The 14,365-nt window shown below is 42.0% G+C and overlaps 2 protein-coding genes across 2 annotated transcripts; both read right to left on the bottom strand.

Annotated features, from left to right (window-relative positions):
- Positions 1-7,560: 7,560 nt before the first annotated feature.
- Positions 7,561-8,286, bottom strand: LOC142635629 (uncharacterized). Its single transcript, XM_075809762.1, has 2 exons — positions 8,030-8,286; positions 7,561-7,966 (listed from the first exon to the last, which is right to left on the bottom strand). The coding sequence occupies exons 1-2, from the start codon at positions 8,284-8,286 to the stop codon at positions 7,561-7,563; spliced, it is 663 nt and encodes a 220-aa protein (XP_075665877.1).
- Positions 8,287-11,560: 3,274 nt separating this feature from the next.
- LOC142635628 (uncharacterized) lies at positions 11,561-12,228 on the bottom strand. The gene is made up of 2 exons (XM_075809761.1): positions 11,951-12,228; positions 11,561-11,849 (listed from the first exon to the last, which is right to left on the bottom strand). The coding sequence occupies exons 1-2, from the start codon at positions 12,226-12,228 to the stop codon at positions 11,561-11,563; spliced, it is 567 nt and encodes a 188-aa protein (XP_075665876.1).
- Between the last annotated feature and the right edge of the window lie 2,137 nt (positions 12,229-14,365).

Genomic DNA, 14,365 nt, shown 5'->3' with positions numbered 1-14,365 from the left:
TTATCTAGTAACTTAGGGGTAAATCTAAAAATGAATAATAGAATGGTTTCTAATGAGTAACAACTTTTTTTAAGCTGAGCTAATGAGTAACAACTATACATGGGTATACAATCCACACAGACATTTCTTGAACACTAATTTAACCAAGTTAGAGTAGGCCCTAACTAGTGGTTGAAAACTTTGATTATTTCTTTGATTTGTCTTGTGATAAGGTCAAAAGGATTGTTGGTGGGCGTTCAAATATTAAAACATTGCTTTAAAAGTTATGTTAAGATTCAAAGATTAACAAGCAGAAATTCTTCAAAGGTTGTTAAGATTTAGAGGTTGTTTGCAGTTGTGACTCTACCTTGTAGCAATATCTCACATATAAGAGTTTCTTTAAAAAATGAAAATTTGATTTGAAGGAGATAGATATTAGCTATGTTTGAGGAAGTTGTTTTCTTCAGCCTGTACTTCATTGTTATACAAAGTTCTTTGGTTTATCACCTTTTGTTGTTTTGTGAATTTTGCCTCACAATCAAACTTTGTTGCTTGCTTTCAAATTGGAAACATAAACAAAAACATATGTATAATAGAATTTTTATGTAATGTTATGATGAAAATATTATTCATAATATAATTGAGTTAATGTTATGGATTAACCTAGTGAATCTTGATATTTGAGATATGCTAGCTTATGAAAAGGTAAAGGTAAAGATATATAAATTTTGTCGTTCTTTATGCAATTTTGAAGTAATATTAAACAAAGCAAATTTGTGATTAATAATTTACTTCTTTCAAATGCTGGAAAAAATACTTGAAAATGCCAATAAGGTGAAGTAGTTGTTTCAAATGCATGAGTAATGACTTGAACTTGTAACCTGTAACCTGTCACTTTTTGTTTTTTTTTTTATTTTAAATTTATAAAAGACACTTGTTATCGCACCAAGATCCGGCCTCTAGGCTCTAACAATTACAAATATATAACATTTACACATATAAATTAAGTAAACTCACTTGATTTTTTTGGACTTGCAAAATGGATGCTACAAAACTTATTTTCCTGTGGAAATAGGCTCTTATAACGTTAACAGTGGGGAGGGATTGAGAAGTCTTAAATCTAGTAGTGGCAAGTATAGACAGGGGTTTTTAGTAGAGCATTTTTTTTAACAAAGTATAAATGAATGCCTTAATTGAATAACTTTTAAAGTCAAAGAACTCAAATGAATGAAATTGAAGTTAGAAGTTTAAAATAAATTTTGGCCAAAATTAGAGGGTGTAATTTATATTTTAGCATTAAAAAATATAACATACATCGTTACATAAGCCAAGGTCTTCTCTCAAACTTTCCAATAATTAAAAAAAAAAAAGGATAATAGTGTATGGACATTGTAAGGGAATTATATATTTTTCAAGTCAAAATCGTGTTGCTTCTATGGAGATGACCTGCTTGTTATTACTTAACTGCTTACTCCTCATGTTCTTTTGGATTCTCAAAACTTTAGCACCATGTGTGTTTTCTGCATTCATTTGATCTGTCAAAAGTCTTGCCAATTGCTTGTGGTGATGGTGTTTGATGATACCAAAAAATCACCAATAACCTGCACACACTCCCAAATCCAAGCAATATCCACAAAATGAAAAGAGAAGACCTAGCAGAGAGCACCAGTGTGGTGCCAGCCAAAAACCCTCCGAATGTCAAGTTAAAACTTTTTTACAACCCTAGAGTGCTGGAGTTGAGTCAATAATGTGTACCTTGATTTGTGAGGGTTTTGGGGTATTTATAGTGGTGTAGGGTTAACATCCATGCCTTGACCATGAAGTCCTTTCCTTCTAGAATTGGAACTCTTTCCTTTTGCATACCTTCTGGAGTTCTTTTCCTTATAGGAGTCTTTGATCAAGGCTAAATGTGTGACGCAAGATTTCTTCTTATACACGTTCGCGTGGAGATCAAGCAAAGCTACATCAAACTTAATCGTAGAGCGTAAATCCCATTCAGGGATTCTTGGAACCAAACCTGGAAGGATGGCTACTGCGTTGTATCCGTCCGTCCACTATGGATTCATGCTCCTTGGCTGTGTCAACTACAAACCCATCATCCTTGTACCGTCACATCAAGCCATGTAGATCCGACACATTCATTTTTACTCCCCTTCAGTTGCCCCCTCATTCCATGAGGCCGTCAACTATCCTCTATGGGCTTATGGAATGACGGTTAGTTTTAACCCTTGATAGGCGTGTTTTGATTGACAGGTTAGAACAGAGTCATAAATGTACCAGGGACACGTGGTGGTACTCCACTGGTGGCTTGTTGGAATCGATGCGCCCCTTCGTTTACCGCGCTGTTCCCTCTATATATACTGTCCATCCCTTTCATTTTTACACTTTGGAAAAATTTTCTGCTGATCAGAGCGCAACCATCCATTTTGTGTGATCCATTGCCTCAAGAAGTTGCGATTCATCATCCTTTCAGCTCGTCCGTCGCCTTTTGTATCGTCCAGCTGTGAGTACCTTCTTTGCTTGTTAATTTTTGTTCTTTATTTTGCATGTTGGTCCGTCGTCAATGTAGATCTAGAGTCTTAGGTTTCCTTTACCCATCATCTATAGGTGTCAGATGTCTAGTGAGGCGTCAAGTGGTTAGTCTTATGTCCACGAGGGAGCGGGCTATAAAGAGGTGTTCTCGTCAGGTCAAGCAGACCAAGACACCTCTAGCGAGGAGAGGGAACCGTCTGCCAGCTCTCCTTCCAATGTGGAAGATGAAGGGCAGGATAAGGACGGGTCAAAGTATGACTCGAACGATGACTTAGACGGTATAGATCCATTGATCCAGTTCGTCATAGGCCCTGACGGTTTCAGGGAATTTGTCATGCTTCCTTTGTGGACGGTGAATGATTTCATCTCCGGCATCAAGCAACCACACTTCAATACGCTTAGGCTAAAATATCAGATACCTGATAACATTCCCATCCTTCTACCTTTTAAGTCCGAGAAGTGCTATTACAAGGGTCTTGAAGACGTTGGTGTGTATGAGCAGATGCTCAAAGTGGGCCTTTAATTCCCATTAAGTGCTTTGCACCGTCATCTCCTTCAGTACTTAGGTTTGGCCGTCAGCCAAATCTCACCAAATGCTTGGAGGGTTTTCCTAAGCGTTGAGGTTTTGTATGGTGTAATGTCTAATGGGGCGAGACGGTTAACAGTGGAAGAGTTCTTTCATTGTTATCGTCCGTCTGAGATTACCAAGTCGAAGGGCATGTATAGCTTTGTGCCAAGGAGTCCGGTGCTTAGGCTAGTGTCCGAGACCCCAGACTCCAACCGTAACTGGAAGGGTCGATACTTCTTCCTTTAGGGAGACGATTGGATGTGTCGTCCTGACGATTTTGAATACATGCCGGTAGATAAGACTTGGGGGATAATGCCTCCGTCCAGTATGAGCCCGTCTTACTTTACAAGTTTTTATTAAGTATTGAAGTTATTCTAACCGTTCAATTTTTTAGTGAGGGACCATCCACCTGTTACCACAGAACAATTTGGTTTCTAAGAAAAAATCTTCCAGACCACCAGGTTGTCGGAGAGGACTTGGATAAAGCTCGTCACCTTGGACACCCTGCATTGGTATTGTGACGGTCTAGAACCTACAACTGCTGCCCGTCGATACGACTCAGGAATACGCAAATGTAAGTATTTTAACCCTCAACTGTTGCCCTTGTGCAACATGGACGATGTGTTTGTTTTCACTCGTCTACTTTTTGCAGAAAGGGACGATGCCAGGAGAAGAGCTATTATCAAACAACAAGCTTCCAAGAGAAAACAAGGTGTTGACCTCCCTACCAAGACGGGTTCTTCTCATCCGTTTGCAAAAAGGCTACCAACTAAAAAAGTTAACTGTCACAGTAAGAAAAAAAATCTGGTGATGGGATTGCCTACTGGTCAAGGGTCCAGTGTGATGAAGTTGCCCTCTAAGCTAGGGATAGGTAGGGGCAAAGGTCTGATGGTGAATCTTGACCCCGTTAAAGAGAAACCCCCCGTCTTGCTTCGCAAGGATTCGCAGTACGCTCTTGGTCAATTAATTTCTATCATCAAAGAGGAGGATTACGAAGACCTAGGTAATCATGCGACAGAGGTAATGGGGGAGACCTGTTTATTTAGCCTCACTCAGGTTAGTACCCGTCGCTTACTTGTTTCGTCATGTTTTTACTTCTTCGCTTATATATTTTTGTGCAGACGGTCGTGATGGCTAAGGGATTAATGGACCGGTGCCTTGCTCACGAGAGGACGTTGGAGCATGTCCGCGCAAAGTCAAAGGTGACGGCAGAAGAGCTTGACAAGTTGAAACTCTAGAAGACCCGTCACGAGGAAAAGCTGGAAATGTCCAAGCAAGCACGTGAATGTTTGGAAAAAGAGGTGGAGCTCTTGAGGGAGACTGTGAAGGCCAATGAAGATAATCTCCGTCAGGCAAAGGTTGAGGCCGTCAAGGAGTGTCGAGACTCCGACGCCTTTTTGAACGAACTGGGTGCCTCCTTTGCCGACAAGTTTGACGACTGTATCTGTCAAGTGAAGGCCTTGTTTCCTGACCTGAACCTTTCACACATCAATATAGACGTTGGAGGCCAGACCCCTGCCTGCCCCGTCGAATCTGAAGGAACGGTCGAGCTTTTTGGCGAAGGACCTGGTGACGACGAGGCCCGAAAGGTTGGTGAAAAAGGACCCATCGAGGATGACGCCCGTCAGCCTTGACCAAAAGGTTCTGATGCCAACGAGGATACCATTGTGGTTCAGGAGTAACATGTATTTATTTTTATTTTGAATATCAGAAATGTATGGGAAAACAGCTAATTCCAACCGTTGTCATTTTTTTTTTTTTTTTTTACTTTGTTAGTGTTGTGCTTTGACTAATTTTTTAATGAATCCTTCTTCATGTGGCCGTCCTCGTTAATTTTTATCCTTCATCCATAAATTTTATCTGGTTTTGAATGATCCGTTCACTATATCATTTCAGTGAAGGTAGTCCTTTTGAGACGATCCGTCCACTATATGTTAAATTTTACCCTGCTTGGGATTATCCGTCCGCTATGTGGACATGGTAAATTTCACCCTTTTGGGATTATCCGTCCACTGTGCTTGGTGAATTTACCCTTCTTGGGTGATCCGTCCACTATATGGACTTAGTAGATTTTCATCCTTCTTGGATGATCCGTCCAGTATGTGGACTTGATAAATTTTTATCCCTCTTGGGATGAACCGTCCACATCGTGGACTTGGTATATTTTCATCCTTCTTGGATGATCCGTCCAGTATGTGGACTTGATAAATTTTTATCTCTCTTAGGGTGAACTGTCCACGTCACAGACTTGGTAGATTTTCATCCTTCTTGGATGATCCGTCCAGTATATGGACTTCATAAATTTTTATCCCTCTTGGGATGAACCGTCCATGTCATGGACTTGGTAGATTTTTATCCCTCTTGGGTTGAACCGTCCACATCATGGACTTGGTAGATTTTCATCCTTCTTGGATGATCCGTCCAGTATGTGGACTTGATAAATTTTTATCCCTCTTGGGATGAACCGTCCATGTCATGGACTTGGTAGCTTTTCATCCTTCTTGGATGATCCATCCAATATGTGGACTTGATAAATTTTCATCCCTCTTAGGATGAACCGTCCACGTCATGGACTTGGTAGATTTTCATCCTTCTTGGATGATCCGTCTAGTATGTGGACTTGATAAATTGTTATCCCTCTTGGGATGAACTGTCCACGTCATGGTCTGGGTAGATTTTCATCCTTCTTAGATGATCCGTCCAGTATGTGGACTCGATAAATTTTTATCCCCCTTGGGATGAACCGTCCACGTCATGGACTTGGTAGATTTTCATCCTTCTTGCATGATCCGTCCAGTATGTGGACTTGATAAATTTTATCCCTCTTGGGATGAACCGTCCATGTCATGGACTTGATAAATTTTCATCTTTCTTGGATGATCCGTCCAGTATGTGGACTTGATAAATTGTTATCCCTCTTGGGATGAACCGTCCACATCATGGACTTGGTAGATTTTCATCATTCTTGGATGATCCGTCCAATATGTGGACTTGATAAGTTTTTATCCCTCTTGGGATGAACCGTCCACGTCATGGACTTGGTAGATTTTCATCCTTCTAGGATGATCCGTCCAGTATGTGGACTTGATAAATTTTTATCCCTCTTGGGATGAACCGTCCACATCATGAACTTGGTAGATTTTCATCCTTCTTGGATGATCTGTCCAGTATGTGGACTTGATAAATTTTTATCCCTCTTGGGATGAACCGTCCATGTCATGGACTTGATAAATTTTCATCCTTCTTGGATGATCCGTCCAGTATGTGGACTTGATAAATTGCTATCCCTCTTGGGATGAACCGTCCACATCCTGGACTTGGTAGATTTTGAGCAAAATACATTCCATATGCTCTGAATAAACTCCTCTTATTATAATGGATTGGTAGAATATCGTTCACAGAAAATAAGAAAAATGCCTTTTGGCTCTAAAAGTACTTGTAGGAAATAAAAACTATAACTATCTACTGGAAATGAGGAGGGTGATGTTGCTATCGTCTTTGTCCTTCGTCTACTGGTAGTACTTCTTCAGGTGCTCGGTGTTTCATGGATGACTCAACTTTTTCCCGTCTAGTGTCTCTAAGTAGTACGTTCCCTTCCTATGCCATGAAATGATCCTGTATGGTCCTTCCCAGTTAGATCCTAGCTTCCCTTGGGAGGCATATTTTGTAGCGTTGAGTACTCTTCTTAAGACAAGATCTCCCACTTGGAAGTCCTTGTGCCTGACCTTGGAGTTGTAATGCTTTGCCATCAGGTCCTAGTATCGCGCTAGTCTTTGCTCCACTGTGGCCTTGACTTCATCCACAAGATTGAGCTGCAAGCGCATGGCTTCGTCATTTTTGCTCTCGTTGTAGTTCTCCACCTGGTAGCTTGTTAGCCCTACTTCTGTTGGTATGACGGCCTCATTTCCATACGCCAATCAAAACGGTGTTTCCCTTGTTGGTGTTCTCGCCGTTGTCTTGTACGCCCATAAAACATTTGGTAATTCATCTGGTCATATGCCCTTTGCCCCCTCGAGCCAGGTCTTGATAATCTTGAGCAAGGACCGGTTCGTGACGTCAACTTGTCCATTGGCCTACGGGTGGGCGGGTGACGAGTAGTGGTTCTTGATCCCTAGTTGGGAACAAAAGTCTCTAAATGCGTCGTTGTCGAATTGTTTTTCGTTGTCCGAAACCAGCACCCTCGGAATACCATACCTGCAAATAATATTCCTCCATACAAAACTTCAGATATTCTTCTCCGTGATAGTGGCCAAAGCCTCTACTTCTACCTATTTGGTGAAGTAGTCAATGCCAACTACTAAGAACTTCAACTGCCTTGCCGCTGTTAGGAACGGGCCCATGATGTCTAATCCCCATTATGCGAATGGCCATGGGGCCGTCATAGGGGTGAGCTCTTCCGTTGGTTGCCTTATGAAATTGCCAAATCGTTGGCACTTGTCGCAGGCTCTGACATATGTGTTAGCATCCTTTTGCATTGTTGGCTAGTAGTATCCTGCACGGAGTAGCTTGTGCACCAAAGACCTAGATCCAGAATGGTTGCCGTAAACTCCTTCATGGACCTCCCTCATGACGTAGTCCGCCTCTTCATGGTCGAGGCATCTCAGGTACGGTCGGGAGAATCCTTTTTTGTATAGGACGTCTTTAATCAAAACGAACCGGGAAGCTTTAACCTTCAATTTTCTTGCGACCTCTTTGTTGTCTGGCAGTTTGCAGTCCTTAAGATACGTCGTTATTGGAGCCATCCAACAATGCTCACTGCTTACCTCCTGCATGTTAGTGCCATCTAATAATGATGAGAGTTGGACGAAGGATAATGCCTGGTCAGGGATGATCATAGGTTCTGCTGAAGCTGCTTTTGCGAGTCGGTCGGCATCTTGGTTCTCTTCCCTTGGGATTTGAACCAACTTGATCTAGAGATTGTTCGCTCGACCCTTCACTTCCTCGAGATACCTCTTCATTCTTTCATTCTTGCATTCGTAGCTTCCATCAACCTGATTGATCACAACTTGAGAATCGAAGTATATGATCACACTCTTAGCTCCTGCGGCTATCGCAAGGTCCAGTCCTGCTATTATGGCTTTATATTCTGCCTCGTTATTGGTGGTAGAGAAGTCCAGACGGATCATGCATTCGATCTTATCTCCTTCCGGGGTGTGAAGTACCACTCTAGCCCCCCTTCCAACATGTTTATTGGAAGATCCATCCATATGGATTCTCCATATGGGAGTCTCCTCTGCCCCCTAGTCTTTCATGATAGTGAACTCAGCGATGAAGTCCGCTAATATCTGTCCCTTCAAGGTCGCTCGCGATTGATACCGAATATCGAACTCACTCAGCTCGATTGCCCACAATGCCATTCGGGGCTACTCATTGCTCTTCGTAAGGGTTTATCTGTCAGGACATTTATGGTATGTGCTTGAAAGTATGGTTTCAGTTTTCATGCTGCGGTCACCAATGTGAAGGCGAGTTTCTCCATCTGAGGGTACCTTTCTTCTGCTCCTCTTAGTGCCCGGCTTATGAAATATATGGGTCTTTGTACCTTATCTTCTTCTCTAATAAAAGCCGCACTGACGGCTACTGAGGAGAGGACAAGGTATAGGAACAATTCTTCCCCCGGGCATAGATGGGCTGAGTAATGGCAGAGCGGAAAGATACACCTTTAAATCTTCAAATGCCTTTTGGCACTCGTCTATCCATTCAAATGATCTTCTCAGCATGCGAAAGAAGGGGAGGCATTTGTCCGTTGCCCTCGATACGAATCTATTCAAGGCTGCTATCTTGTCGTTCAAACATTGTACTTCCTATACTGTCCTTGGAGGAGCCAGTTCCATTATCGCCTTCACCTTCTCTGGGTTGACCTTGATGCCCCTTTAGGATACCATAAATCCCAAGAACTTTCCTGCGATTACCCCGAACAAGTACTTGCTCGGATTTAGCTTCATTTTGTATGATCGAAGAGTGTTGAAAATGTTAGGATTAGTGCCCTTAAATCCTATTGTATGATGCTATGTATGATATTATGTATGACATGATGTATGACTTAATATTGTGATTGATAAAGTTATTTTATTATTATCTAAAATAATGGTAACATGGATATGGGACATTATCATATAGTCCATGAGATGCATTGTATGTGATTTATGTGAAAAGTCACAGAAGATGTAAATCACAAGTTCTTTGTAAACTCAGAATTAATAGTTCGTAGTCGGTGATGAAATTAGGCATTTCATCTGCGAAGACTATAACGTGTCAACTAAGATGATTTGTCTTGATCATGGAAGTAGAAGCTTCTAGTTGATATGTTGATATGTTTTAAGAGTTAAAACATATTGAACAGGACCGCTGTGAGATTTATTATTCTCCTAAAGACTGTCAAATGAATAATAAATCTCACGACTTCTATTTGCATGAACTCATAATCCTGAGAGAATAATGGACCTGATCATGAAGTGTAGGTTGCTTTGATATATCAGGAGTGAGACCTGAAGTAACGGTCAAAACCTCAGTATGTTGGGCAGCCACATTTAATGCTGATGGAACATATATTCTCAAGATGGAATTCATAGTCTCTTGATGGAGATATAAAATATTCCCTTGAGATAAGTTTAATGGTTTCAGTTATTCAGAGAGTTAGGCCTAACCACTTTAGTAAGAAATTACTAAAGTATATATTTATGAAATTGGATTTCATAAATATATAATGAATAACTTTAAAGAATTAAACCGGGTACTCAAGGATAAGATGTAGTAATTTACAAAGTGGCAGTCTATATTTATGACTTTGTGTTACTACGAATATTTTATGAAGGGGTTACGTGTATAATAAAGTCTTGGGATATAATTTATTAATAAGGCCTAGAGTGCAATTATATTTATATAGTGGTATTAAATATAATTAATGGTAACTTTGGACTTGTCAAGAGTTGACGGAAAAGCCCAAGGCCCATTGGAGCTAGTGTCTTATTGGTCCCTTTTGATCCCCACTTCAAGCCACACACTAAAACCCAATTGGAAAGGCTCAATAGGTCAGCCCAATTAGATAATCAGTTAGTTATAAAGGGAGAAACATACATAATTTTTTATTAGAAGAGATTAAAAAAAAAAATGGTGTGTGAGAGAGTGTGAGACACACTTTCATTCTCCCTTTGAAAAACTGATTGAGAGACCACACATCTTGGGCGTAAAGTGGAATTGGAGTGAAGATTAAAAGTGTTCCCAAGTGCTTCTAATCTTTGTTTTGAATTTCTCCACACCAAGGTACGCTATCGTGTTCTTAAATTCTGAAATTTACATTGTGCACGTTATCAATCATGAATGAAATAGATCCTAGTTCGTCGCTTCCGCTATGGGTTTTGCATGAGATGCAAAACCAGAATTTTTCCTTCAGAAAGTCTCTTGGAGGTCGCTCATGTGATTGGACTCCCGAATGCTTTTTACCAACATATCATCTACGTAAACCTACACGTTTCTCCCAATTTGATGCGTGAACATCTTGTTCATCAATCTCTGATATGTTGCTCCTGCGTTTTCAAGCCCGAAAGGCATTACTTTGTAGCAGAAAAGCCCCTGACTCATTACGAACGAGGTTTTCTCTTGATCAACCTCATCCAATTTAATTTGGTTGTAGCCGGAGAAGGCATCCATAAAGCTCAAGAGTTCATGTCTTGTAGTGGAATTTACCAAGGTATCAATACGCGGGAGTGGGTAACTATCCTTAGGGCAGGCCCTATTCAGATCCGTGAAGTCGACACACATTCTCCACTTCCCATTGGCCTTCTTGACCATTACTACATTTGCTAACCAATCCGGGTAGTACACCTCGTGTATGAAGTCTGCTTCTTGTAACTTCTGTACTTCCTCAACTATGGCTCGATCTCGTTCAGGGGCAAACACTCGTTTCTTCTGTCGGACAAGAGAGAATGAGGGTGATACATTCAACCTGTGGACCATGACCAACAGGTCGATCCTCGGCATGTCCTCGTGACTCCATGCAAAAACGTCTTGGTTTTCCTTGAGGAATATTGCAAGTGCTTTCCGGATTGTTTGGTTGGCCAAGGTACCGATTCTTGTGGTTCGTTCGGGCCTAGAATCATTGAGGTGTACTTCTTCTAAATCTTCCACCGATTCTACTACAGTTCGCGTTTCCTCGATGTTCATTGCTTGCAGGTGGTCGTTCATTTCCATCATGGTGACGTAGCATTCCCGTGCGGCCACCTAATTTCTGCGCAGCTCTCCAACTCCATATTCGGTAGGGAATTTGACCATTAAATGGTTGGTCGAGGTTACAGCCTTCCATGCATTGAGAGTGGGCCGTCCGAGGATGGCGTTATAGGTAGATGAGCAATCAACCACAAGAAAAACCACATCCTTAGTTATTTACTGGGGGTAATCTCCCAACGTCACAGATAACGTGACGACGCCTAAAGGGTAGACCCTTGTCCCTCCGAAGCCAACGAGTGGTGCATTTGTTGGGACCAGTCACTCTCTACCAATCCCCATTTGCTGGAACGCGGGGTAGTAGAGGATATCTGCCGAGCTTCCATTATCAACCAAAACTCGATGCATGTTGTAGTCTCCTACCCGTATGCTGACGACAAGCGCGTCGTCATATGGGTGGTGAAGGTGTCGTGCATCTTCTTCCGAAAACCCAATGCTGGGGTTATCAAGTCGCGCCATTTTTGATGAGGGACCTGTCAGCTGGATGCTTTGAACCATCCGCAAGTATGTTTTTCGGGCCTTTTTAGACGACCCTGCAGAAGCAGTGCCCCTACAATCATCCTTATGTCTCCTACAAGTGGTCTGGGACGTTCGTTCTCCCATCGGGGGGTTTATTCCTGGGGTTGATCCGTTCTTTCCTTCCTTATGAACCTCTGCAATCTTCCTTGCCTAATAAGGGCTTCAATTTGTTGTTTTAAGTCATAACAATCCGCTGTATCGTGGCCATGATCACGATGAAAACGGTAGTATTTGTCCCTTGGCCTCTTGTTAGGATCTCCCTTCAACTTGCCAGGAAACGTCAAGGCTCCTTCATCTTTAATTTGCATTAATACTTGGTCGATTGGGGTAGTAAGAGGGGTGAAGTTCGTGAATCTTCCCGTGGGTGGTTTGGATCGTCGATCCTCCCGTCGCTCTCCAACTCTAGCCATCTTCTGTCCCCTATCCGATCGTGTGTCTTCCTACCTTTCCCTTTTCCTAGGCTTTTCTTCTCGGGCCAGCAGTGCATCTTCTGCGTTTATGTACTTTGTTGCCCTGTAGAGCACATCTGACATTGTCTTCAGGTCATTCTTATACAAGGAGAATAAGAACTTACCCTTCCGCAGCCCGTTTGTGAAAGCTGCTACCAGTATCTTGTCATCTGCCTTGTCTATCGAGAAAGCCTCTTTGTTGAAGAGGGATATGTATGACCTTAGCGTCTCGTCTTCCCGTTGCCTAATGCTCATCAAACAGGCTGTGGACTTCTTGTATTGGTGGCCTCCAATAAAGTGTGAAACAAATTGAGCACCTAACTCCTTGAAAGCGCTGATCAAATTCGGCGTCAGTCTCCTGTACCATATCCTCGCAGGTCCCTTCAGCGTAGTGGGGAAAGCCTTGCACATGATCTCATCTGGCACACCTTGAAGGTGCATCATGGTCTTGAAAGATTCTAGGTGATCTAAGGGGTCCTTAGACCCGTCATAACTCTCCACCTGAGGCATGCTAAACTTTGGGGGAAGGGGGCACGAACTAACAAGCGTTGTGAAAGGTGAATCGGTTCGCTGGACCAAGTCATCGAGGTCACTGGATACTCGACCCTTGAGGGCATTCATCATCACATCCATCCGTTCCCTCATCATCTGCATCTCAGCGGCTATGTGAGGAGGGAGAGTGTCCGAGAAGGATGGTCGGTTGGTATCCTGCCTCTCCGGTCCGCTCGGAGTATGCCTTCCTTCGGGTCCTTCTTGATTTTTCCTTTCAGCACTTGTTCCTACCTGGTCCTCCTCCTGTGTGCCAAGGTGCGCATTCTTTTATTGCAACTGCTCCTTCAAATCATGATTCTGCTTGGTTAGGCGTTCGACCACTGCCGCGAGTGTTTGGACTTCCCTGTCCAAGGCTATGGCGTGCGGTTCGTCGCCCTGATTGTTGGTTGTTTCCATCGATCGAATGAGTACCATGCAAATTTTTGTCTTAGGGATAAAGCAAAGGTTGATCACTCGCTGTTTCCCACAGACAGCGCCAACTGATGATACCAAAAAATCACCAATAAGCTGCACACACTCCCAAATCTAAACAATACCTACAAAACGAAAAGAGAAGACCTAGCAGAGAGCACCGGTGTGGTGCCGGCCAAAAACCCGAAGGTCAAGTTAGAACTTTTTTACAACCCTAGAGTGCTAGAGTTGAGTCAATAATGCGTATCTTGATTTGTGAGGGTTTTGAGGTATTTATAATGGTGTAAGGTTAACATCCATGCCTTGACCATGAAGTCCTTTCCTTCTAGAATTGGGACTCTTTCCTTTTGCATACCTTCTGGAGTTATTTTCCTTATAGGAGTCCTTTGATCAAGGCTAAACGTGTGACGTAAGATTTCTTCTTATACACGTTCACGTGGAGATCAAGCAAAGCCACAGCAGACTTAATCGTAAAGCGTAAATCCCATTCGGGGATTCTTGGAACCAAACCTGGAAGGATGGCTACTACATTGTATCTGTCCGTCCATTGTGGATCCGTGCTCCTTGGCTGTGTCAACTACAAACCCATCATCCTTGTACCGTCACATCAAGCCATGCAGATCCGACACATTCATTTTTACTCCCCTTCAGTATTTATCAGAAACTATTCCTTTTAGAATGTCTTTACTCTTTAGTTAGTTGAGATTGCACTTGTGTTTGATGCTGTTGGAAATACATGGTTGACAACTTGTATAGTTTTATTTAAAGTAAGTGGTATCATCGAGGGTGTATATTGATCTATTTTTTAAGCATATATTACATTACCTAGAATAAGTTCCTTGTCAAGTAAGATTTTAGTGACTTTAATAATTTATAAACCTCAAGCACAAAATACTATTTGAGCCTAAGACTTGTTACAGTATAAAATCAAGGGAAAATGAGCATTTGCTCCTAATTTACAAACTATGCAGCAAGATGTTCCTATTTTGAAACCATTTAGCAAAATGCCCCTGTTTTTGAAACTCGATTTTAATAAAAGCGAGCTCTATATAAAACTTAATATCCTCAAAATTGAGTTATATGTATATTTTTAAGTGAAACTTGACATTAGTAATATCGAGTTTCATTTAAAGTT

This window comes from Castanea sativa, chromosome 5 (assembly GCF_040712315.1).
Source record: "Castanea sativa cultivar Marrone di Chiusa Pesio chromosome 5, ASM4071231v1".
NCBI classification, from domain to species: domain Eukaryota; kingdom Viridiplantae; phylum Streptophyta; class Magnoliopsida; order Fagales; family Fagaceae; genus Castanea; species Castanea sativa.
Note: the sequence above shows the minus strand (reverse complement) of the source record. Positions and strands in the feature narration are given on the sequence as shown.